Source organism: Mobula hypostoma, chromosome 25 (assembly GCF_963921235.1).
Source record: "Mobula hypostoma chromosome 25, sMobHyp1.1, whole genome shotgun sequence".
NCBI classification, from domain to species: domain Eukaryota; kingdom Metazoa; phylum Chordata; class Chondrichthyes; order Myliobatiformes; family Myliobatidae; genus Mobula; species Mobula hypostoma.
The window spans coordinates 23,688,135-23,715,693 of record NC_086121.1 but is presented as its reverse complement, the minus strand read 5'-3'; the positions used below and the strand labels follow the sequence as shown (position 1 = coordinate 23,715,693).

General features: G+C 39.8%; 1 protein-coding gene across 2 annotated transcripts in view; it reads right to left on the bottom strand.

The window, feature by feature from the left end:
• Positions 1 to 27,559, bottom strand: part of capzb (capping actin protein of muscle Z-line subunit beta) — a 113,064-nt gene that overhangs the window by 10,820 nt on the left and 74,685 nt on the right. For both annotated transcript variants that reach the window (XM_063033521.1, XM_063033522.1), the window contains exons 4-7: positions 26,574 to 26,687; positions 18,025 to 18,166; positions 14,368 to 14,484; positions 91 to 156 (exon numbers count right to left, since the gene is read on the bottom strand). In XM_063033521.1, the coding sequence (XP_062889591.1) occupies positions 91 to 156; positions 14,368 to 14,484; positions 18,025 to 18,166; positions 26,574 to 26,687 (439 nt within the window). The remainder of the gene's footprint in view (positions 1 to 90; positions 157 to 14,367; positions 14,485 to 18,024; positions 18,167 to 26,573; positions 26,688 to 27,559) is intronic.

The following is a 27,559-nucleotide window of genomic DNA, read 5'->3' as shown; positions in this document are numbered from 1 at the left end:
TGCTGTTAATGTTGATGAAAACATTTCAATATGCATGCAAATGTTCTCACAAGTCACTCACTCAGCTCCTCATCCAATGATACAACCTACCTCTACCAGCTTTCCAATATTAGCAATGTGAGGCGACGATTCACTCACGTTCTCATCCTTCTCCATCTGTAAAAACAAGAACGGATGCTGTATGTGAGTTACGCTGAACAGGGAAATCCATCCTAGGTGAGGCTGCAGCTCATATCTGTACTCAAACAGCGAATGAACTCTCAAAGTAGTCTCAAGTTCATTCTGGCAGCAGATAATCTCAGTTTTAGAATGTAAAACCCTCAGTGAGAACCTTTATTTTAAAAAATTGATTTTCAGTACCATACACTACAGTCAAAGTAACTGCTGCATAATTTCTTTGGCCATCTGTCTGCACATTATAGCAGCAACTTGGTGGCGGACGGTTATGAAAGGAGCTCATGAAACTGAATGCCTCTGGGCCCTGCAACTGCCGCACAATGGGGTTATTGATCAGGCCATGGGATTCTTCAAAAGCCCCAATTCCACAGCTGCAAGCAACTCGATAGTGGGTGTCCAAACATTTTCCATGATTCATACAATTACTAACAAAAAAAAGCAACAATAAGACACAAATGTCTTAACATGATTCATTATGCTGTATTAGATGGGTGGTCTGCTGAGAACAATGGCTGCACATTCACACTAACAGCCTTCATAATAATAATGCACAGAGGGATTCTTCATACAAGCAGCATTAGAACATAGAATACATTAAAAATTTTAACACAAATCACACAAATACATATATCCAAAACCATGAATCTTTCATCCTGACTTTTTTTTCCAGCAGACAGGTCCAGTTACAGCATTCTTATCCAATTCCTTACATAGGATCCCCAAAAGTGGATTGAAATACAGATGTTGGGAGAAAATATGTGCAAGGATTGCCCAAACAGTGCCTGATCTCCAACAGTGGATCTGTGAAAATTACACGTCTTATCAATAAATACCAAACTATAATTAATATAACATGTAATATTAGTAATAACTCAATAAGAGACCTGAAGAAGGGCCTCAGTCCAAAATACTGAGAGTTTATTCATTTCCATAGATGCTACATGACCTGGTGAGTTCCTCCAGCATTTTCAGAATCGTAACCAGGTTTTGTATCACTGGCATATGTCGTGAAATACGTTAACTTTACAGCAGCAGTACAATAAAGTACATGATAAATATAGAGAAAAATGAGTTACAGTAAATAATGTCTATTAAATGGTTAAGTTAAAATAAGCAGTGTAAAAAAAAGTGAGGTAGTGTTCATGGGTTCAATGTCCATTTAAAAATTGGATGGCAGATTTCGGATGGAAGCTGTTCCTGAATCGCTGAGTGTGTGCCTTCAGACTTCCGTACCTCATTCCCGATGCTAACAACGAGAAGAGGGCATGTCCTGTTTTTTTCTTGGGGGGGGGGGTCCTTAATGATGAACGCCACCTTCCTAAGGCACTGCTCCTTAAAGAAGTCTTAGATACTACAGAGGCTAGTGCCCATAATGGAACTGACTAATTTTACAAGTTTCTGCAACTTACATTGTGCATGTTTCTCTGGATTTCCAGCATCTGCAGAATCTCCTGTCTATAATATGTAATACCACTTGCAGTTATATAGCAATATAACATACCAGAATGTCTTATGGGTTCATGCAACTGAGGTTTTAACGGCATTGATCTGATTCACAAGGACAACAAGCAGCTCAGTGTAGAAAGACAAACCAATTAGTGAGCAAAGAATAAATTGCTGGAAAAACTCTGCAGGTTGGGCATTTTACGTGCAGGCAAAAGGATGGTCGACCCTACATCAGGATGGAAGATAGTATATACAAGAGCAAAAGGGACGAGAGAGGCTCGTAAGCAATAGGAGGAACTAGTTAAGGGAGTGATGATGGCAGTAGAATCAGGTGGAGGAGGATATTGAGCCTATATAACGAGAAGGGGTTCTGGGGAAACAAAAGGGATTCAAAAAAAAGGTGAATAAGGAACAGAATTCCTGGGTACACTGTTAGGAGTGGGATAGGAACACAAGCATGTGGTCTAACTGAAACTGAAAGATTCAATGTTGGTGCCACTGAGCTGAGAGCTACTCATTTATGCTGGGCTTTACAGTGGCAGTGGAGAAGGCAGAAGATGAGAGGTTTGCATGGGAAAGAGAGCCGAGGTAACATGCTATTGTAAGTTCAAGACGGTCACTGCAGAATACAGGTGTTCCACAAAACAGTCACCTAGTCTATACTTGGCGTCACCAACACAGAGGCGACATTGCTAGCACTGAAAATGATAGGTTAGAGGTGATGCACAGAAATAATCATCTAGAAGGATTGTTTACATCCCTGAAAATCGTCACTTTTAGAAATATAGGAACAAAATAGGTAATTTATCTCAAGTCTCTACTATGATTCAATTAAATCATGGATAATCCATATCTCTTATTTCCTTGTCTTTATTCAATATGATCTTCTTTTTGATATACGAGATACTGTCAATCTTGAAATACATCTAGCCTTTTGAAAGGCAGAGATCCAGATTTCATCTTCTGAAAGAAAATAACTGATTTCATTTCTAAATAACCTAGATCTAATTTTAAGACTGAGTTTCGTTCTGGATTCCGCAAGAAGAGGAAATATTTTCGGCACCCCCTTCAGTTAGATCACCCATCAACTGCTTAATTAAAGGGAATATAGGTCAAGTTATTGTAGATGGCTTCATAATTTAACCCTTTGTCTCTGGCATCATTCTAATAAATACAATCCCCCACAAAAAATACATCTCCTCTCTAGGTCAGTGTCCAAAGCGAAATGTGATGTTCTAATTAACGCAGACGAAGATTATGTAGAACATAAGCATCGCATCCTCGTGCCCCATTAACCCATAATGTGTCAATTTAAAAAAAATATTTTTATCTTAATATCAACTTCTTAATGATCTGTGCACATGGACATCCAAAACCTCCCTCGACAGCTTGTTACCTCCCATCATCTCAGAAATACATTCCCTTTTTTTCCTGGATTCAAAGAGTATGCCTTTGTGTTTCTCACAATGAACTCCAGCTGTATAGTTTCCCTCATTTGCTTTAAGCTACATGTGTCTTTTAGAAACTTCCTGTTCCCATCAAGGCATCATTCTGTACTTTCTAACATAGGTCTGTGAACAAATTAACTAGCAAAAAGACAGATGAGAAAAATTCTCAGTTAAAAACCTCATTTGTAAAGAAATGGGAAACCCATTTTAGGAAGTTTCTATTCAAAGTTATGCCTCAATTTTTAAATTTGTGCATGTATACAACCAAAATCAATTATTTATTTTTAAAATGAGAGGAGACAGAAAAAGTTAATGACAAGAAGGAACATTTATGTAGTACTTTTCAGATCTGTGGATATCTCACGTTCATCCAATGAAATCCTTTTTGAAGGGCAATCAGTATTATCAGATGGGGAAATAAAACCAATTTATGCTCAGACTACAAAAACATCAATGAACTAAATGATCAGAAAACAAACTCATTTAAAGATGAGTGGATTTGTTTTGAGAGTAAATAATGTACAAGAAATCTAGGGGACATTTTCAAATAATGTCACAGATCTTGCAAGTCTTTCAGGGATTTGTTAACACAGGAATTTGTATAATGAGGTTGGATCCCAGTTCACTGTCATCTGCCAAAGTAGAATTTCAAACTCTTTCATTCCCCTTGTTTCAGCATGCTCATTATCAAATTAAAACTAACTATCACCAATTTACTTGTAAGGCTGGATAGAAAACAAAACTTAACCAGTCTGGGAAATCATTGCCAATTGCTTATACAATCCTAAAAGATTCTGAAGATATTACTAAAATCAGTCCGATCAGTTTAAAATTTTGACCTCTAAAGCAGACCCAATATTCCAATCACTTCATTACAAAAATAGTAAGTTTTCATGTGTCTGGTGCAGATGTCACTGATTTTCAGATTAGGTAAGATCGGGGCTCTTGGACCAGAGACAAATGATGATAACCAAGATTAACTGCATCATCTACATTGTATGTGAGTAAAACTCTCTTTCCACTCTTCTTTACAATTCACATTTGATTGTAAAGTATCACATGCAAAGCACTCATCCATATTTATGATAAGAATTGTGAACCATGAACTTGGAGCACATTGCAAGTGTGCACTGGCAGTACCCAGAAGATTGAAAAGTTACTGTCCACACTCTAAGCCAATTTTCGACGAGATTGACTCATTATTTATTAACTCCATGAATTTAATAAAAAATAAGAGGCTGCTATAATGGCCCTTCAGGCCTGCTCCCATCATGCAAAAAGATCATAAATTATCCTGCGCCTCAGGTTTACTTGCTTTGTTTATTCATTAAGAATTTTCAAATATTCAATGTCTGCCATTGTTAATATCTGGAAAATCTATCATTTTGATTCCTGAACTAATGCATTAGCTCAGGAGATTGGGATATCAAATTGAGAGTTAAGCCCACATAATTGAATATGTTAAATATCAGTTTTGATTGAACTCATACAGTCTTTGATTATAGTGATCACCTTTCCAAATCTGGTTAGTTGTTAAATAATTAACTGCTTCCTTGCATCAAGTAAAATTTTAAGATAGATGTAAGATAGTTTTCCAGAAAACTGTCTCAAATAATTCTAAGAATTCATCCTCCACACAATCTTCAAATGAACCATGTAAATCACATCAGACATCATGTTTCCTATGATTATTTTTGTCGTCTTTGCAACCGGCTCTTGCAATTCCAGTGCTAGGAGGCCCAAATCCCAATACAACCAGTGGTTCTTTTCCAATCCTTTGCTCTCTTAACTCCACTTATATCGAGTCCTCCTGTACTCTTGTCCAAGTTTAAGCCTCACTCTTGCTCTCATGTGTGCACTTTTTCTGTTTTCCCTAGTACCTTTCTATTTTGTCTGCCTTTTGTACAGTAATTCATTCATTCTGGAATCATTAATCACAAACTTGGTCACTGTATAACAATGCCTCTGCAATAGTCATTAGATCAAAAATTTAAAAAAAAAACAGAACATGCTGGAGATACACAGCAAGTCAGGCATTAACTATAGAGAGAAAAATAGACCTAACATTTCAGGTCAATGATCTTTCATTGGAATAGCCAAACTAAACAGGCGGGAGAAGGAGACAGCAGCGCGCCGTGCACGTGCAGCCCTCCGGTGAAAATGATATCGTATCTGTTAAATAGGGGCCGTGGACAATTCTGATTTGATGGAGACAGATGTGAAAGCACAGAGGAACATCTGGAGAAATTTCTGAAATGCAGGTTCGCTGCTGTTGTTACTGCGCGATCCAGAATCTTCCGGAGGGAAGGCCTCAAAATCCCCGGCTTTGCCTGCTGTTGGTGAACCAGATTGAGGTTGAATCAACACATATCAAAGTTGCTGGTGAACGCAGCAGGCCAGGCAGCATCTGTAGGAAGAGGTGCAGTCGACGTTTCAGGCCGAGACCCTTCGTCAGGAGGTTGAATCGTTCGGGTAGAGATGGTGCTCGGTACTCGGTGTCGGAGGGCTGATCGGAGGCTCTAAGTTTTCGGACGACTCAGAGTCGGACTGTGGTCGGGCATGGAGAGTTTTTCTTCCTTTTCCCGTCTGCATGAGATGTGGGACATTTGAGAGACTTTGAACTTTTTACTGTGCCATGGACTGCTCTTCATCAAGTTACGGTATTGTTGCACTGTTGTAACCATATGTTATAATTACATGGCTTTGTTAGTTTTTTCAGTCTTGGTCTGTCCTGTGTTTTGTGATATCACACCGGAGGAAATATTGTATCATTTCTTAATGCATGCATTACTAAATGACAATAAAATAGGACTGCGTGTCTTCATAATCTAATGTGTCTTTATTTACTGCTCCCACTGATGGGAATTTCTACTACTTCTATTGTCTTGACCTAATTCTGCCCCATTCTATGGAACTTCAATCATTTATATGATATCCACTGGATCAGGCAGTCCTCAACTAACAGGTTCACTATTTTGCAGTCAAACTCTATAAATCTATAGAATAATAGAATCAATGAAAGACCCCACCAACTTGGGTGTTCAGCCAGTGTTCAAAAGGCAACAAATTGATCAAATACAAAAAGAAATAATAATAAATAAGCAATAAATATCGAGAACATGAGATGAAGAGTCTTTGAAAGTGGGTCCATCGGTTGCGGAAACATTTCAATGATGAGCAAGTTGAATGAAGTTATCCCCTTTGATTCAAGAGCCTGATTGTTGAGAGGTAGTAACTGTTCTTGAACCTGGTGGTGGTGAGTCCTGAGACTCCTGTTACCTTCTTCCTGATGGCAGCAGCAAGAGTGTTGGGGGCCTCTAACGATGGATGCTCCTTTCCTGCGACAGCATTTTGTGTAGATGTGCTCAACTGTGGGGATGGACTGGACCATACCCACTACTTTTTGTGCGATTTCCATTCAAGGGCATTGGTGTTTCCATAGCAGGCTGTGATGCAGCCAGTCAATACACTCCTCACTCGTCAAAAGCTTTGGGTGCCGTGCATCATCTTTGTAAACTCCAAAGGAAGCAGAGGTGCCACCGTGCTTTCTTTGTAATTGCACTTGTGTGCTGGGCCCAGGACAGGTCCTCAGACATAGTAATACCAGTGAATTTAAAGTTGCTGACCTTCTCCACCTCTGATAAGTAATATAAACAAAAGATGACTATTGGCCCAAAATTTGCAGCGATAGTGACAGCAACACAATCAACCTTGTTGCTATCCAACAACACACGGCACTTGCATATAGACAGTTAAATCCAGAAATTGGAAGCTGCAGAATGGACTGATGCAGTATTCCCACATGTGTTCAATACAGAATCACCAATTTGACAGGAACTTTTTTTAAGACCTCATATACGATTCTCACTATGAAAACTGATGAATATATGTTCCATATGTAACTGCAATTAACTGAACAATAAATCATAATTACCAAACCAATGAACATGAGAAACACATTTTGTATAATGAATCCCAATTCCTCAGTATATGTGCAAAATAAAACAATAATAATCTTATGATTTCAGTTTGATCCACTTATCATTTCTCCTTTACTATAATGTTAAGGAGTAACTTAAAATCAGTGGTTGCTTGTTGGCTGTGAGTTCTTCAATCAGATGAAAACAGCTATATTGCTAGATGCCATGGATCTCATACATTAGTCATTTTAGACAGCAAGTCATAAAATGGGAAGTGCATGCACAGAGCTTACTGAGTCGAAGGACAACTTTCTCTGATAACGGTGTAAATGATGCCACTGTTTACATTGCTGGCCAGGCTTCATTACATGTTTTTTTTGGCCTAGAATCGAGTTTATTGTGCATATGCTGCAGCAGACACAGTGCCCCTCAGACCATGACAGAAACAGGTCACTCGGCCCATCAAGTCTTCTCTGCCAGTCCATCATTATTAATTCTCTCAACTCTGTTCTCCTGCCCTCTACCTGTAACCTTTGATGCCCAAACCTAACAACCTCTGCTTTAAATATCCTTCAAGATTTTCACCCTCCACAGCTGTCTGTGGCAATGAATTCCACAGATTCACCAACCTCTGGCTAAGAAATTCCTTCTCATCTCTGTTCCAAATGGATGTTACTCTATTCTGAGCCCATGCCCTCTCGTACTAGACTCAACCACTATACAAAACATCCTCTTCACACCCACTCTCTCTAGACTTTTCAATATTTGATAGGTTTCAATGAGAACCCCCCTTCTTCTAAACTCTAGAGAGTACTGGCCCAGAACCATCAAACACACCATGTATTAACCCTTTCATTCCCGGAATCATTCCCGTGAATCGCCCTCTCCAATACCTACACATCTATTCTTAGGGGGCCCAAAACTGCTCAGAATATCCCAAGTCTACTCTGACCAAGGCCTTTTAAAGCCTCAGCATCACATCCTTCCTCTTAAATTCTAGCCCTCTCAAAATGAATGCTACCATTGCATTTGCCTTCCTCAGCACCAACTCAATCAGTACATTAACCTTTAGTACACAAACTCCCACCCAGAGAAAATAATCTACACCTTATTCCTTCTACTACAGTGTATGACTATACACTTCCCTAAACTACATTCCAACTGCCACTTCTTTGCCCATGCTCCCAATCTGTCCAAATCTTTCTGCAGACTCCCTGCTTCCTCAACACTACCTGCCCCTCCAATCTTTATATCATCTTCAGACTTGGCCACAAAGCCATAATTCCGAAACACTGACATATAATGCGAAAAGCAGTGGATCCAAACCAGAAGCCTGCAGAACACCACTTGTCACAGGCAACCAGCCAGAGTAGGCCCCCGTTGTTCTGACTCTCTGCCAATCTTCTATCCATGTTACCATGGGCTCTTGCCTTGTTAAGCAGCCTCCAGTGCAACACCTTGTCAAAGGCCTTCTGAAAATCCAAGTACACAACATCCACCAATTCTCCTTTGTCTATCCTGCCTGTTACTTCCTCAAAGAATTCCAGCAGATACGTTGGGCAAGCGTTCCCCTGGAGGAAGCCATGCTGACTTTGGCCTACCTTATCAAGTGTCAAGTGAAGTTTATTGACATTTAACTACATACTGTACTGTATATCACCGGTCCCCAACCACGAGGCCGCGGACCGGTACCAGGCCGCAAAGCATGTGCTACCGGGCCGCGAGGAAACGATATGAGTCAACTGCACCTTTCCTCATTCCCTGTCATGCACTGTTAAACTTGAACATAGAGTTGCCAAATATCCCATATTTGCCAGAAGATCCCGTATATTGGGCTAAATCGGTTTGTCCCATACGGGACCGCCCTTGTCCTGTATTTCCCCTGCTAAGGTAGAGCATTCCTATGAAACCTTTCGTGCCGAAATGGCATACAGTGAAGAAGCAATTACCATTAATTTATATGGGAAAAATCTTTATGAGCATTCCCAAACCCAAAAAATAACCTAACAAATCATACCAAATAACACATAAAACCGAAAATAAATAACACTAACATATAGTAAAAGCAGGAATGATATGATAAATACACAGCCTATATAAAGTAGAAATAACGTATGTACAGTATAGTCGGGAAGATGAAGGCAAAACCGATTTGTGGGGTGGGGAAAATCGGCACATACGCGCATGCGCACATCACACGTGCACACAGGTGCCTGCGCAAGGCTTCATGGTCATGGTAGTCTTTCCTGGGGTAAAGTGTCCCGGGATTTGACTGCTACTTTTGTCCCTTATTTGGGAGTGAGAAAGCTGGCAACCCTAACTGTAAAAGACATGTTGAGGTGAGTTTAACCCTACTTGAACACCGCCCCCCCCCCCCCTTCCCGGGTTGGCTGGTCCGCAAGAATATTGTCAATACTAAACAGGTCCGCGGTGCAAAAAAGGTTGGGGACCCCTGCTGTATATAATGTATATAACCATATAATGTATGTAGAAATGAGACGTTTCTTTAGGGTGTAAAGCACATTGGTATACATAACACATATCATGCGCCTCCAAGTACCCCAAAGTCTTATCTTTAATAATGGACTCCAACATTTTCCCAACCACTGAAGTCAGACTAACTGGCATATAATTTCCTTTCTTCTGCCTCCTTCCTTTCCTAAAGAGTGGAGAGACATTTGCAATTTTTCAGTCTTCCAGAACCATTCCAGAATTCAGTGATTCTTGAAAGATCATTATTACTGCCTCCACAATCTCTTTAGCTACACCTCTTTCAGAATCCTGGGGTGCCTCTGCTTCAGGTGACTTACCTACCTTCGTAACTTTCAGCTTCTGAAGCAGATTCTCCTCAGTAATAACAGTTACAGTTACATCTGCCTGACGTTCTTGAATTTCTGGCATACTGCTTGTGTCTTCCACAGTGAAGGCTGACACAAAATACTCATTAGGTTCACCCGCCATTTCTTTGTCCCCCATTACTACCTTACCAGTGCCATTTTCCAGCAGTCCAATATCCACTCACCTCTTTTACTCTTTATATATTTGAAATAACTTTTTATATCATCTTTGATATATTTGGCTTGCTCCCCTTCATATTTAATCTTTTCTCTCCCTATGGATTTTTATTTGCCTTCTGTTGGTTCTCAATGGAATGAGTGTTGAACTCTGAAAGGCTAAACAATTTTTCTGATGCTTCATCATGTTATTTACTCAACTACCAAAAAGAGATCCTTCCCAAGAAAAAGGCAACTCCAGCGCTCTCTCTGGGATGAAACCTGATAACAATTAAACCATGTGTACTGGTGGAGGATAAGCTGAGTCAGTGTTATCCCATTACTTCATTACATGATTACCTTTCATAGCTTCTACAGTAATACTTAAAGGCAACCTTAATACATCTTACATATCCATTATATGTACTCTGTACACAAATTAAAAGCAGAAGCCAAGGTGCCTAAGCGGAAAGCTAGTCTCCAAAAGGCTGACAGCACGCAGTACAAAAACATCTATTCTCACTAAACACTGTTTTTGTTGGCAAGATTCACAATTTGGCAGTAATTATGTTCCTTGGCTTCATTTTTGAAAAAAAGAATTGAGTGTTTATTCTTTATTTCTATCAAATATTCACACCACTCCGGGTTTTACTTACATTTTAAAAAATTTAAAAAATTTAACTGTTCAGTATTCAATTATATTTAATAGAGTTTTCTTATGTTAAAGAGGTAACCAGAAAATATGGACATCACTGAATTAATAAAAAAATTAGTTTCCAATCTTACAAACTAAAACTACCAAAATCTCTGATTCCAGTCAATTCATCGTGAGTTACCAAAAAAACAATTCACAAACAACATTTAACCATACGGGAGCTTACTGGTAAGGTTATTGGCTCATTAAATCTACTGTAAAAAAAATAAGGAAGTTTTCCTATATCTTCAGAAAATTACTGGTTTGGCCTGGTATAAGCATTGGACCAAAAGTACTTGCCTTTTAATGGTGCTTTGTTAGAGAGCTATAAATGAGGTGCATTTTGCAGGTCAGTGCATTGCTGACTCCCACACCTGTGCACTTTGGTATCAAAGTTGGGAACATCACAGAGGCCAGATGGTAATGTGTCTGCTGCTGAGTCCAGACACTGGTTATACTGAGCTAAAAGGCTGTATATGATTAATATTTGAACCCTCAGCCACACTCATATTGGTGACACATGTAGAACAGCCCCAATTATCTGAATCAGTTTTTAAGACTTGGATGGAATATGTAGAGGCACTGTTAAGTTATTTCATAACATTATTTTGCAGTAACAATTTAGGTACAGGTGTCCCCTGCTTTTCGAACGTTCGCTTTACGAAACCTCACTGTTACGAAAGACCTACATTAGTACCCTGTTTTCACTTTCAGAAGGTGTTTTCACTGTTACGAAGAAAGGCAGCGCGCGTCCCGAGCAGCCACTCTCCCCCGGATTCAGAACGGCACTGCTTAAACATGTGCCTGTAAGTAGCCGTTAGCAAGATGAGTTCTGAGGTATTGGAAAAGCCTAAAAGAGCTCATAAGGGTGTTACACTTAGCGTAAAACTAGACATAATTAAGCATTTCAATCGTGGTGAACAAAGCAAGGACATAGGAGAAGATGAGCTGCCTGCCCCGATCGACGATGAGATGACACCCCCGTGTCCCATTACCCCAACACCCGGGTCCCAGACAGATACTGTACCCATTCGCGGAGAATGCAGCTGTAGCCAGGAGGCACACAGCACATCTTTAAGAAAAAAGCCGAAATAAACATGCTAATTAATTACGTGTCGGTGGCACCTAATTAATTAGCAAAGTTTATTTCAGCTTTTTTCTTAAAGATGTGCTGTGTGCCTCCTGGCTACTGCTGCGTTCTTCGTGGCAATGTATCGGGTTGGCGGCCCGGAGGGTGGGGGCCACTGCACCACCCAGCCTGCGACGACTCAGTCTAACACACCATCATCAGTTTGCTCGGCAAGCTGTCTTCCCGATTCTGGTAAGTGATACTACACTGTACATACATTATTTCTACTTTATATAGGCTGTGTATTTTTACGTGTTATTTGGTAGATTTGGCAGCCTTATAGCTTAAAGGTTACTGGAGAGCGCGTTTATGCCAACAGCACTTGTGTGTGATTTTCTGCCGAGAGCGCTTGCGTGAGATTTTCGCTACGGAGATCTGTGCAGGCAATCGTTGTAGAGAAGTATTTCTACTTTATATAGGCTGTGTATTTATCATATCATTCCTGCTTTTACTATATGTTACTGTTATTTCAGGTTTTATGTGTTATTTGTCATGATTTGATGGGTTATTTTTGGGTCTGCGAACGCTCACAAAATTTTCTCATATAAATAAATGGTAATTGCTTCTTCGCTTTACGACATTTCGGCTTATGAACCGTTTCATAGGAACGCTCTACCTTCGGATGGCGGGGAAAACCTGTATTTAACATTCATATTACTTCAACATGTTATTATAAGAATGTAATAAGTGATTTTTAATCATTTTAATCCTTTAAATATTTCTAATCAGAGAAACTTAAAAGCACCAAACTGTCAGAAGGCCAGGGATAGGGCTTTAGGAACCACCAGCTGAGAACTCGCATTCCCTGGCACATTTATATGCATTTTGTGACAACCACATTAAGAAAGTCTGTAGCTCAATCTGTGGCCATGGGATTAGCACTGGAAATGATTGAAGGGGGATTGGGGAAGTGCATGAAGCACGGGATGGATCCATTGCGTCTGACTTCAAGAAAGGTATCAAAGATTTTGAGAGATAGCAAAGTTGCATTAGAATAGAACCAAAGTTCAAGATTCTAGTTAAGGGAAAAGATGGATGAAACTGAGCTGGTTCCACCTGGCTTAGAAAGGCTGAAGGAACGTTCACTGGTGGTGTTTAAAAGCAGGAAGGTCACTTCATTCTTTCAAAGTGTCCCCCGCAAGAATGTTAACTATCAGAAGATTTGATATAAAAATCACTCGCAAATGAAGCAAGGACAGTTGTGGGAACAAGAATTTTTGTGCAACATGCTATGATCTGTAATTTTACTGCTGTAAGAGTGGTGAAAGTTTAATCAATTTGAATAGGGAAATGTGTATGTAGCAAAGGGACTAATTGCTCAACTCTTTCAAAGAGTCAACATGAGCACAGTGGGCTGAATGGCTGCACTTCATTAAATGGAGATGGATTCAAGTTTCTGTGAATCTCGCTGCTCATCATGACTACTCAAGAACTTCTTTTTCTGGTCTTCAAGGCACTGAAGCAGGTAAACTGAAGTGTGTAACCACTTTCGACATTGTATTCCTGGCCTCTGTCAGTCAGCCACTCAAGGAGGTACAGTGAATAACCTTGGCTATGACTGGGAAAATTCTCTCTTCAAAGAATGTAACTATTTATCAGTGTGAATGACACTCATCCTAATTGAAAAGTAATAATTAAGCCTTGCAGGAAAAATCACTGATTAGACCCATTAATGTAACAATTTAGCAGTATGGTAAATTATCGACATAATACTTGCATACATTGCTATGTGTTCCTTCTATATACAATTAACTTCCTTCTTCAAGTCAGACACAACAGATCCTGACTGCAGAAGTGGTAGATTGAACATATATAGGCAATTAATGTAGGGTGACCACTGTTTTCAACTTTGATAACAAAGCTGCCATTGACAATCAAAAAGTTATATTTCCACAAAATGTATTCACTCACTTTGAAGTCTCACAGAATCACACATAGCTCTTTGACTCCCTAGTCAAAATCAAGATGGTATGTGGTTTGGCAGGGAATCTGCATGTTGTTTTTCTATGTACCTTTTACACTTGCCCTTCTTAATGGTAAAGGAGATTCTGTTATGGTAGCCAAAGCAAATTTGTGCATAAGACCATAATACATAGGAGCAGAACTAGCCCATTGAGTCTACTCTGATATTCCATCATGGCTAATTTATCATCCCTCTCAATTCCACTCTCCTACAATGAATTCTACATACAGTATCCACCACTTTCCAGCTAAATAAGTTCCTCCTCATCTGTGTTCTAAAGGGACGTCCTTGCATTTCGTACATGGTGCACATTTCAAGTGAATGTCAGTGAAGCGATGTGGAGGTGGTTAATGGGGTGTCAATCAAGTAGGCTGGTTGGGTCAACCTTCTTGAGAAATTTTGGAGCTACATTAACTTAGGCAAAAGGAGACTGGTCCACTCCATTCTTGACTCGTGCCCCACAGATGGCTTTGGGCTTTCAGGAGATCAATCACTCACTACAAGATCACCAAGCGTTAGACCTGCTCTTGGAACCATAGACGTTTTTGTTTAGAACAGTAGAAATGTTATTCTATAAACACAAGCGTATCACAATACCTGTCTGGTCAGACTGCCACCAAGGTTCATAGTGCCAGAGCCAGTCTTGTTTGTTTGTAGCCAAAGCATAACTGTGGAGGTCAGCTTGTAGTGAGCAGTACGTCCACTTGATTTCTCCTAGAAAATGGATTACAAAATCATTCAAAAATACAAAACAAAAAAATCTAGTTTTATTCATACATACACATTTTGAAAATTGTTCAGAGTGCATGATGCTTTGCTGCAGAATGAGTGACAACTGTACCATCGCAGATGAAAATGAGAAAAAGCAGAGAGTCATACTTGTTCTAGAAGAAATCAAGTTGGGTTTTAACTGTTCTAGCAAAGAATTTGTCTTCTCCATTATGTCTAAATGTCTATGGTTATGCTATATGATATAAAGTGAAATATAAAGTTGTATATTGGTACATCAATGAAATTAAGAAACGTGCCAATAACCTTTCACTAACTTTGCTTGCATCTTACCCAATCATACAGAAATTACATTTGACTTGCAGGAACTGAATGGTGCATCCAAATCAGGAAATAACTCAAGTTAGGAAACACTGTAAATTGTACAGCTGGAATAATTCAGTTACAAAGTGACAATGAAGCTACTTGACTGGGTAGTACTGACAAATTGAAGAGTATCAAAGAAAGAAAAGTAGAAGTTCATTGGGAGAAATTTGTAACTATAGGAAAATAGGAGGTACACAGATAACTATAAATTGGTGGACAAGTTCTAAAGATAACAAAAAGAATACTACAAATATTGGATGTTACCTTGGAGGTTGATTTATATCAATAAATTGTGGATAAATCTTAAATAGAATACATATTCAGTTTATGGACTAACTTCAGGAAGGATGCACTGAAACACCACACTGCTGCAAAGACTTAAAGGATTAATCTGCAAGGCAGGTTGTATAAACCTAGTTTGTATTCCCTTGAATGATGGTCTAGGTATTTAAAATGAAAGAAAAACCTAGCATTAGAGATACAAAGAAACAACCTCGAGAAAAAAAACTACAAAATGTTAAAATTAAAGCCACACAAATTGAGAATGAAATTGCAATTTTTCCCCACATCTAGGTATTAGAAATTTAAAACACTCTTTGCAAAAGAGTGGGTGCGAGGTTAATCTAAAAATAAAATCCAAATTAGAGGAACAAAGGACATGGATTAATGACACGAAGGTGGAGCCAAGGTACAGATCAACCATAATTTAATTGCACAGGCTTGAAGAGCTGAATAGTACTTCTATTTCTATGCAACATAAATCATTCCATGGGAATTGTGTGTCAGTTCACTGTTTCTGTATTATCATAAAGCTATTTTTTGCATATTTTACCCTACACTTCCTCTAAAGATAGCTGCAGATCAGTAACCTTATCTTGAAAAGTTTTAAAGGAAATAAATTAGGGTTCCAAACCTGGGGTCCATGGACATCTTGTTTAATGTTATTGGTCCATGGCACAAAAAAGGTTGAGAACCCCTGAACTAGATACATTGGGACTCCATGTTGCTATTACCCACAATTAATTATGATGGTGTGCAAAGATAACAAATCCATTGCAGGTGTGAACTTCACTATAAAATTTATTTACGTAAATATTATGATTTTTCATTTGTATGGATTCCTAATTAGGAAAATGACCACTTAATAATATTTTACAAAGTGAAGTATTCAACTTTGGATAGGTTTCCATGAATTTTTTGATACGACTTTTTTTTTAAAAATCATAATGTCCAGGCAGTGAACAGAACTCTAGCTATGCATTTTCAATAACCATGAACTGTCATTTGGAGCGCTACTGGAACAATACATTTCACAGATCCACAAACGATCAGTGTACACAAAGTACTGACTCTTTTTTTCAATAAGATGTTATTACATCATTGAGCTAGTGACACTTCAAAAACAAAATGTATTATAGCAGAGTGATGAAAATTAGATGGCAGCTATAACGTGCACTAAGATATGGTGAGAAGCTTGTTTGTCTGGCACCCCGACACATCATTCCATGCACAAGTGCATCGAGATATTACAAAAGGAAGAGTAATAACAGAATGCAGAATGTAGTGTCACAGTCACAGAGAAAGTGCAGTGAAAATAGACAAAGTGCAAGGGGTATGAGATGGTAGCTGGAGGAATCAAGAATTCATCACGTTTAAGAAGTCAGTTCAAGAGTCCTAAAACAGTGGGACTGAAGTTGTCCTTGAAGTCCAGTGGGACTGAAACTTTTGTATCTTCTGCCCAATGGGAGACCAGAGAATGATGAAGTGGAAGGATTTTGATCATGTTCCAAAAGGGGAGAAAATTGTCCTTCATTTGTACAGAAGATCTCAAAGCATTGGATGACTGATATATTGTTTTTGAGGTTTAGCATTGTTTTGACATGATATCACCATGTTATACCAGTGACAGCATGTCAAAATCAATAATAATATTGTTTAATTCTTACACGATTTCACTGTTCTGGCGTGTCTTGAACACCCAGGGTTGGAAGCGTACTCGAATTAGATCACTAGAAGTAAGAAAATTAGTTGGGCAAGACTAGAACTAGAGGTCACAGGTTAAGGGTGAAAGGTGAAATGGTTAAGAGAAACCTGAGGGAGAAATCCTTCACTCAGATGCTTGTGTAAATGTGGAACGAGCTGACAGCAGGAGTAGTGGATACAGGTTCCATTGCAATATTGAGAAATTTGGCCAAGTATACAATTGGGAGGGTATGGAAAGCAATGGCCCATGTACGAGTCGATGGAACTAGGCAGAATAGCAGTTTGGTATGGACAGTGTGAGCCAAAGGCCCTGTTTCTGTGCTGCAGTGCTCTATGACTCTATAAGTAAACACATTTGGAGCCTTGAATTATAGAGCATTTTTGAGTTTGCAGCAATGCAGTGAGATATCTTAAAATATTTTACATAAGAACTTAAGAACATAAGAAATAGGAGCAGGAGTAGGCCATCCAGCTCATCAAGCCTGCCCCGCCATTCAATAAATCATGGCTGATCTGTCCGTAAATTCAGCTCCATCTACCTGCCTTTTCCCCCATAACCCTTAATTCTCTTACTATGTAAAAATCTATCTAACTGTTTCTTAAATATATTTAGTGAGGAAGCCTCAACTGCTTCCCTGGGCAGAGAATTCCACAGATTCACCACTCCCTGGGAAAAAGAGTTTCTCCTCATCTCCATCCTAAATCTTCTCCCCTGAATCTTGAGGCTATGTCCCCTAGTTTTAGTCTCACCTACCAATGGAAACAACTTTCCTACTTCAATCTTACCTATCCCTTTCAAAATTTTGTATGTTTCTATAAGATCCCCTCTCATTCTTCTGAACTCCAGAGAGTATAGACCCAGGCAATTTAAACTCTCCTCATAGGTTAACCCCTTCACCCCTGGAATCAACCTGGTGAACCTCTTCAGCACTGCCTCCAAAGCCAGTATATCCTTCCTCAAGTATGGAGACCAGAACTGCACACAGTACTCCAGGTGCGGCTTCACTAGTACCCTGTATAGTTGCAGCATGACCTCCCTGCTCTTGAATTCAATCCCTCTAGCAATGAAGGCCAACATTCTGTTTGCCCTCTTAACAACCTGTTGTACCTGTAAGCCAACTTTGCACACAAAATGAGTATTAAGCAGCACCCTAGAAATTCCCAACAAGACTCCACCTGAACTTCCACGACATGAATGGAGTCCCAGCAGCCCTTGATCTTTTTTGATCCATCACCAGCTTTCTTGATCAGTATCACACCAGCAAATCCATGGTCCAAGTCCCAGAGGTAGACAGAAGAAACTCCTCCTTCAAAATATCTGCCAGAGAAATTTAGAAATGACATGTTGATTTCAGAGCTTCAGTGAGAGCACAAACTCTTCTTAAATATTATTTTAAACCTCATTTTGATCAGCCAAGTGCATAAGTTCAGCATATTTCCATGTCCCACTTTCAGAATTATTTGTTTACTAGGAGTTTCAAAGAAAGATTTGTTTGTTGTTTTTGAACTCAATAATATTAATAAATATAATCAAATAAATGCATAGCAGGCAATTCAGCATCCAAACAGAGGACAATTGTATGCTTCAAGTGGGAATCATCACATGAAACATGGTTATATTCTCCAACATCACAAATGCTCAAGAATTTAATTTTACAGTTGTTATTAAAATAATGCAGTATGTGACAATGTTTTTTATCCATGGTACACTGAGTACTAATGGCTGACGTGTTCATTATAATGTACAAGTGTTAACTGGATTGCCTCCATAATTGAAATGTCCTTTGTCCTTGAATGGGAACATGCCTCATAGATCTTTGTAAATATTTGTAAGGGCAGAAGCATTCCATTCTATTACATTTAACTGGTGAGTCCGTTTAGAGCCCACGTTTAATGGCTATAATACATATAAACAGATGCTGTATTCAATCACGTGAATGTCTCACACCAAAAAAATGTTTTGAAGAACTGTACTTTTAGTTCTTTTTTGGAAAATCTTCAAAGAAATTTATAAATACATCTCAGCAGTCACGCATCTTAAAAGCAGTCAATTAAAGGCTGTTAGGGGCATGAAACCAATCAAAGGCTGACAGTTTTCAAAGGTCAATTTTACATGGAGGTTTAGTGCAATTAAGACATCTGTGTTATTTTGCAATTTGAAAAGGAACAAAGCTCGTGAACATAAATTACATACTTGATGATAAGCTCATTTACCTTTTTAAAGTTACACAAACATGTCTGTGAATTTGTATACAGAACTAGAATCGGATGAAGTGAATACCCTTCAATTTGATGATGTGATATATTCCAGTAAATTGGAGTACAGGAACCAGGGGTCTTTGTTTGATTGCTAGTCTCACTAATTTATTTGGCCATCAGACAAAATACCATCTAGTTCATAGGGTAAGCAAGTTCAGCTTTTGGTAGTAAATCTGAATCTAAAGGAAAGCTTCTAAACTGAATCCTAAGATTTAATGGACTTTTATGAATGAACACACTACTAGTTAAATTTTGAAGTGTACACCATTACATTTAATTAATGTCATCAGGATATCTGAAAGGCTCACTGACCTTTCACAAGATAGCCAATATAAAAGTTGCCAAAAAAGTGCAAACATCATTGCTTTAATATAAAAATAGCTACAAAAGTTGCATTGACACATATCAAAATGAATGTGGACGTTAGCTTATGGGAGATAAACAGCCTTTTATGTGTAGCATTCCGTCAATAACATAACCAGACCAATGTGGTGCTTGTAATGGAAATGAGAAGAGTTCAGAAATTAAAAATCAAAATCAATTATTATCAGAAGCCGTCAATGACAAGTATATCTAATGCACTGATCTGAGTTTCACTTAAACTTGTTAAATGCAACTCTCTCAATGAACTTTCTTCCTTTATATGAAATAAAGCAAACTAGATTCAGGAAAAAAAATTGCATTTGAGATCTCGATTAATTGTCAATTTAAAAGCTTTGCCTCAAACAACTAGGTGCTGTAGGAACTCAACAAGTCAAGACAGTGTCTATGGAGGGAATAAACAGTTGACGCTTCGGGCTGAGACCCTTCATCTGGACTGACCTTCGTCACCTTGTTTATTCCCCTCCGTTGATGCTTCCTGACTTGTTGAGTACTTCCAGTACTTTGTATGTTGCTCAAGATTTCCAGCATCTGCAGACGTTCGTGTATATTGTCTACTTAAGGCCTTTTTTCAATGCCTGCAGCCGCCAAAGCCCTAAACCTCACCACCCATTCAAGTCTTTAAACATGGTTTAAAGCGGTCACCACTCTGATCTCGGTAACTATGTCAATTTTTGATCAATAAAGCTTGCAATTTGTGTTTAAAGATGTTTTACCCTTCTAATGGAACTGTAGATTGTAAACAACAAAAATCTGCAGATGCTGGAAATCCAAGCAATACACACAAAATGCTGGAGGAACTCAACAGGCCAGGAGAACAATAGATGAGGAGTAAATTAAAAAGGAGGGAGGAGGGGAGGAGAGGGAGAAACAACCAGTGATAGGTGAAACTGGGAGGGGGAGGTGTGAAATAAAGAGCTGTGAAGTTGATTGGTGACAGAGATACGGCACTGGAGAAGGGGGAATCTAATAGGAGAGGAGAGAAGGCCATGGAAGAAAGAAAGAGGAGTAGCACCAGAGGGAGGCGATGGGCAGGCAAGGAGATAAGGTGAGAGTGGAAAAAGGGGAACGGTGAGTGGGGTGGCATTACTGGAAGCTCAAGAAATCGATGTTTATGCCATCAGGTTGGAGGGTCTCACCAATATACAGGAGCCCACAGGGAGCACCAGACATAGTATATGACCCCAACAGAGTCACAGGTGAAGTGCCGCCTCACCTGGAAGGACCATTTGGGGCCCGCCATCTCCACCAGGATCCCACCACCAAGTACATCTTTCCCTCACCTCGATTTTCTGCTTTCCACAGGGATTGCTGCCTACGTGACTCTCTTGTCCATTCATCCCTTCCCACTGATTTCTGTCCTGGCACTTATCCTTGCAAGCGGAACAAATGCTACTCCTGCCCCTACACCTCCTCCCTCACTACCAATCAGGTCCCAAACAGACCTTCCAGGTGAGATGACACTTCACCTGTGAGTCTGTTGGGGTCAAATACTGTGCCTGGTAAGGCCTCTTGTATATCGACGAGACCTGATATGGATTGGGAGACCGCTTTGCTGAGCACGACCAGTAGAAGCGCCATGTCCCAGTAGTCCCCATTTTAATTCCTCTTCCCATTCCCACTCCAATATGTCAATCCATGACCTTCTCTGTCACGATGAAGCAATACTCAGGTTGGAGGAACAACACCTTATAGTCTGTCTGGTCAGCCTCCAACCTGATGGCATGAACATCGATTTCTCAAATTTCTAGTAATGCCCCTCCCCTTCACCATTCCCCATCCCCTTTTCCACCTTACCTCCTTGCCAGCCCATCGTTTCCCTCTGGCCCTCCTCCCCTTTTTCTTTCTTCCATGGCCTTCTGTCCTCTCCTATTAGATTCCCCCTTCTCCAGCCTGCATCTCTTTCACCAATCAACTTCCCAGCTCTTTACATCCCGAGGCTCCTGCATCTTCTTCCTGATGGCAGCAGTGAGGAGAGCACATGATCTGGGTGGTGGGGGTTCCAGATGATGGATACTGCTTTCCTGTGACACCTCATGCAGATTTGCTCAATGATGAGGAGTGCTTTACCTATGATGGACTGGGCCATATCCACTACCTTTTGAAGGATTTTCTATTCAAGGGCATTGGTGTTTCTATACCAGGCTGTGATGCTGCCAATCAATATACTCTCCACCACACATCTATAGTAGTTAGCTAAAGTTTTACATGTCACGCTGAAGCTTCAGTAGCTGATAAGGAAGTAGAGCTGATTATTGACTTCAGGAGGAGGAAACCAGAGGTCCATGAGCCAGTCAGTCATCTCAGAGGATCAGAGGTGGAGAGGGTCAGAAGCTTTAGATTCCCTGGTGTTATCATTTTGGAGAACCTGTCCTGGGCCCAGCATGCAAGTGCAATTACGAAGAAAGCATGGCAGTGCCTCTACTTCTTCAGAAATTTGCAAAGACTTGGCATGACATCTAAAACTATGACAAACTTCTATAGATGTGTGGTGGAGAGTACATTGACTGCCTGCATCACAGCCTGATATAGCCAAGGATTCAATGCAATGACTTGGAAATTACTTTCAGAGTGTGAAGATATAACTAAGAAAGGAAGGAACACTGACAAATCATACTATTATGACTTCAGCTTATTTAAAATCCTGGATCCTCAACTAATAGTGTGTAGAAGTTTACTATACAAGCTGTACGAGTTCAAGAGTATAGTTGATCATCACATTTTCACAGGCAACCAGGAACAGTGCACAAAACTGGTCTTGCTAGTCATATCGATAAGCAGAGAATAAATTAACTTTAAAAACATAACAGTTCTAACTCATGCACATCTATGCAGGCAATGGCACACATACATACATAAAATTATGGTACAAAAAAATTACAACCCAATGTGGTGTAATATGCTGACAATGCTTCACCCTGCCTCTATTTTAAGTTAGTAAAATAATGGGCCTAAAAGATCAATCTAACATTTTATGAACACTTCATTTATACAACTGTTGTTTGAAGAATAAGGCATAAAATGAATGCAAGTTTGCAGAGATTTGTTACAATCTGTTATGCATTAAACACTGGAGAAAATGCTGGCAGATTACAGCACATCTTAAATGAATAATATTCTTCAACATGATAGTGGCATTTTGTCAAACATTATGTTTTGCCAATCCCTCCCCTTCCCCCCACCACCCTCAAATTTACTCTAATACAAAAAAAATTCTTCCACAGGGTACAGCAATTTTCAGCTTTTACAGACTAGCCTCGATCCTTGTAAAATATGCAAAATATATATATATTAGACGACACAAAGTCTGTTCTTACTTAATTTGCAATTCCTTTGCCGACACAGATCAGTTTAAGTTTGATTCAACTACCCCCTGGATAGCTATTTACATTTCAACTTCCATTATATTTTTTTCCTGAAGAAAGCTTGCTAGCGGTTGAACATTCAATGACTACAAAAAATCTTTATTAGCTTGCTTCAGCTCATAAACAGTACATGCACCCTAATAATGTTGTGCATTGATATTCAGCAGTAATCAAAGAGAATGACATTAACTGTGATATTTTTCCTGGATGAGACATTAAAACAAAACAGCTCTATCACAAGGCCAGAAGTAACACTTGCTACAATTTTACTGTAATCACAATTCTAATAATTAAAAGGTACATGCTAAATTCAAACAGGATTTTGATAGATTGCAATGACAAGTGAAAAATTATTGCCACAAGTAATAGTTATTAACAATTTTCCATCAGTTTTCAAAAGGCATTACTAACAGAACAACCACATTATTAAATCCCCAGCTGCCCTGCCATTCCTGTAAAACAGACTCTAACCACCTCCAGACAATGCTCACCCTTTCCCCCAGCATCACACACTGATATCTTGGATCACATCCGCTAACCAGACATTTTTGTGGGCAGCCATACCATTAAATCACCAAGGAAGGCTGGATGTCTTGCATTAACATCCACCAAACGTTTACTAAGAATTCAAGATGTTAAATAAAGGAATATGCTATTGCGATGCCATACGAGGTGCTGTTGTAAGACCACAAGATATAGGAGCAGAATTAGGCCATGTGGCCAATCGAGTCTGCTCTGCCATTTCATCATGGCTGATCCAATTTTCCTCTCAGCCCTAATCTCTGATGATGCTGTGGAGTAGAGTTAAGTGTCATAACCGTACTTGGAGAGGTGGAGGAAGACAGACAAGAGAAAATCTGCAGATGCTGGAAATCCAAGCAACATACACAAAATGCTGGAGGAACTCAGCAGGCCAGGCAGCATCTATGGAAAAGAGTACAGATTATGTTTCGGGCCTGCTGAAGGGTCTCAGCCCGAAACCTCAACTGTATTCTTTTCCATAGATGCTGCCTGGCCTGGTGAGTTCCTCCAACATTGTGTGGAGGAAGACAAAATCTGCTATTGTGGCCCCTGCCCATCCCCCACAAGCCATCTGTTGTCGGCCCCCAACCAACACATACTCCACTCTCCCCTCCTACCCCTCCTCACAGTCCCCCACCCTGCTCTCATGACAATACCCCTTCCCCAAACGAAACCACCACGGTGGCCTTCACAGCTGAACAGGTGAGAAGACAACTGAAACGTCTTAACCCAAGCAAGGCTGCAGGACCGGATGGTGTCAGTACCAGGGTGCTCAAAGCCTGTGCCCCTCAGCTATGTGGAGTATTTCGCCATGTATTCAACCTGAGCCTGAGGCTCCGGAGGGTTCCTGTACTGTGGAAGATGTCCTGCCTCGTCCTTGTGCCAAAGACGCTGCGCCCCAGCGGCCTTAATAACTACAGACCAGTGGCATTGACCTCCCACATCATGAAGACCCTGGAGGGACTTGTTCTGGAGCTGCTCCGGCCTATGGTCAGGCCACACTTAGATCCCCTCCAGTTCGCCTACCAGCCCCGACTAGGAATTGAGGATGCCATCGTCTACCTGCTGAACCGTGTCTACGCCCACCTGGACAAGCCAGCGAGCACCGTGAGGGTCATGTTTTTTGACTTCTCCAGTGCGTTCAACACCATCCGCCCTGCTCTGCTGGGGGAGAAGCTGACAGCGATGCAGGTGGATGCTTCCCTGGTATCATGGATTCTTGATTACCTGACTGGCAGACCACAGTACGTGTGCTTGCAACACTGTGTGTCCGACAGAGTGATCAGCAGCACTGGGGCTCCACAGGGGACTGTCTTGTCTTCCTTTCTCTTCACCATTTACACCTCAGACTTCAACTACTGCACAGAGTCTCGTCATCTTCAGAAGTTTTCGGGTGACTCTGCCATAGTTGTATGCATTAGCAAGGGAGATGAGGCTGAGTACAGGGCTACAGTAGGAAACTCTGTCACATGGTGTGAGCAGAATTATCTGCAGCTTAATGTGAAAAAGACTAAGGAGCCGGTGGTAGACCTGAGGAGATCTAAGGTACCAGCGACCCCTGTTTCCATCCAGGGGGTCAGTGTGGACCTGGTGGAGGATTACAGATACCTGGGGATACGAATTGACAATAAACTGGACTGGTCAAAGAACATTGAGGCTGTCTACAAGAAGGGTCAGAGCCGTCTCTATTTCCTGAGGAGACTGAGGTCCTTTAACATCTGCCGGACGATGCTGAGGATGTTCTACGAGTCTGTGGTGGCCAGTGTTATCATGTTTGCTGTTGTGTGCTGGGGCAGCAGGCTGAGGGTAGCAGACACCAAAAGAATCAACAAACTCATTCGTAAGGCCAGTGATGTTGTGGGGATGGAACTGGACTCTCTCACGGTGGTGTCTGAAAAGAGGATGCTGTCTAAGTTGCATGCCATCTTGGTCAATGTCTCCCATCCACTACATAATGTACTGGGTGGGCACAGGAGTACATTCAGCCAGAGACTCATTCCACCGAGATGCAGCACAGAGCGTCATAAGAAGTCATTCCTGCCTGTGGCCATCAAACTTTACAACTCCTCCCTCGGAGGGTCAGACACCCTGAGCCAATAGGCTGGTCCTGGACTTATTTCATAATTTACTGGCATAATTTACATATTACTATTTAACTATTTATGGTTTTATTACTATTTATTATTTATGGTGCAACTGTAACAAAAACCAATTTCCCCTGGGATCAATAAAGTATGACTATGACTATGATAGTGTTGAAATAATGTTTGCTATAGTCTGGGAGTGACTCGAAAATTACTGCTGTGGTGATGGTAGTCTCGATGGATAATTGTATAACTGATTCATTCATAAAATCCTAGATTGATCTGTGAGATCACCAAGTGAGATAGTAGATCACATCATAAGACCAGAGCAACAGCATTAAGGGGACACCATCACCTCTAAAGCAAGATCCAAAATGGACATTATGCCCATAAGCATTACATTCAAATCCTGAAATTCTCTCATAAGAGCACTGCCGGAAATATTCAAGGGCTTCAAGCAGCAGAAGGTGGGCCTTATGCTGAAATAAAGTATAAACTTGATTTCTATCTTAAATGAACGAATGGAAGAATGGAGTCCTGCTGAAGGGTCTCAGCCCAAAATGTTGACTGTACATACTGCCTGGCCTACTGAGTTCCTCCAGCATTGTGTGTGTTGAATGGAAGTAATCCAATTTCCAACGGATCAGTGCAGAAATAAACAAGCTGTATTATCACATTTTTGTGTAATTTTGAGGTCATATTTGATATTTTTTTCTGGACAAATAAAAGTAATATTTATGTAGCTTTAGTGTTTTATATATTTTGGTAAAATCAGCACGGCAACATCATCGTACAACTGATATCAATAACTGATTTCACTCGGGCTTGTTGCAGCCTGTTAGAATTACAACTTCGCATTCCACTGCAGATTTTTTGTATTTAATAGAAAATCTGGATGTTATGAAGACTTAAGCAGCCAGTCTTAAGTCACTCTAATTTCAGGAGACTATTTGAAGTTAAGAATCAAAGTTATTTTAATTTTAAGTAGACAGCTCAAATAACTTTAATTTCACAATGAGATATTTAAAAAGCCTGGGAGATTTAAAATAATCTATTTACATTTTAATCACATCTACGAATAGTACAGAAAAATACATTAAACTACTAGGCTTACAGGTCTCTGTACTGATCAAATGCTTTGTTGGCTTCAACTTCCAGTTTCCGCAGACGAGCTGATGGCATGGCACCATCGTCCAGAGGGGGATCATATTTATTACTCCAAGGTGACCTAAAAAAAAAGACAGCCATGCAATCAAAAACAGGCAGCCATTACAAAGTCTAATGTCATAAATTGGTTTACTTCAGAATGCAAACTGTACTAATCAATGCACGCTGTTTCACTGCACAGGGCGAGTTTTACAGCAGGCTACCTATTTTGGTAATAAGTATAATTCTTCAGTTGGTTTCCTAGAATCTAGATTTTTCTAGATTTTTGTGAATCTCATGCTTTAGATAGATTCAAGTGCTTTCCTGAAAATTAAAATTACTATACAGATAATAACTTGGTTCATAGCCATCAATAATTTTACATCAATGAATTATTTTGCAGGCATTTCAACTATGGAAAAACTGCTGAGAATACATTTAGTTGCAGTTGTGTTCAAGTAAGATGACCATTACATTTAAATCTCATTATCAGATTATCTGACATATAAATCTACTTACATGAGGCAAGCTTCATCTCAATTTTTAAAAAAATATAGCTATACACAAGTACTTTGAGGTGATCATTGTGTATATTAAGATGGCAAGCAGTTTCTGAAGAACTTGTGTCAAGTGGCTACCTAGTGTGTAATGTTTTATCCACCTTTATTTACACTGCTGCACTTTCTGACTTTAAAAGCCATCACTGCTAGTAGGTATTAATACATTTAATACTTGTGATTTATTATCTAATATCATTTCCTTTTAGGTACTTCAACATTTTAATGTCCTTTTTAAAGTTGGGGCATATTTGCATTTATATCTTACTATACATTTACTGTATATCTGAGTACTTAGTATAGTAACAATTTATTGATTGATAATATATTGGATACTACACTTTCTTATTTTAAATTGAAATAAATTGCATGAATCTCAAGGGGAAAAATCACCCCT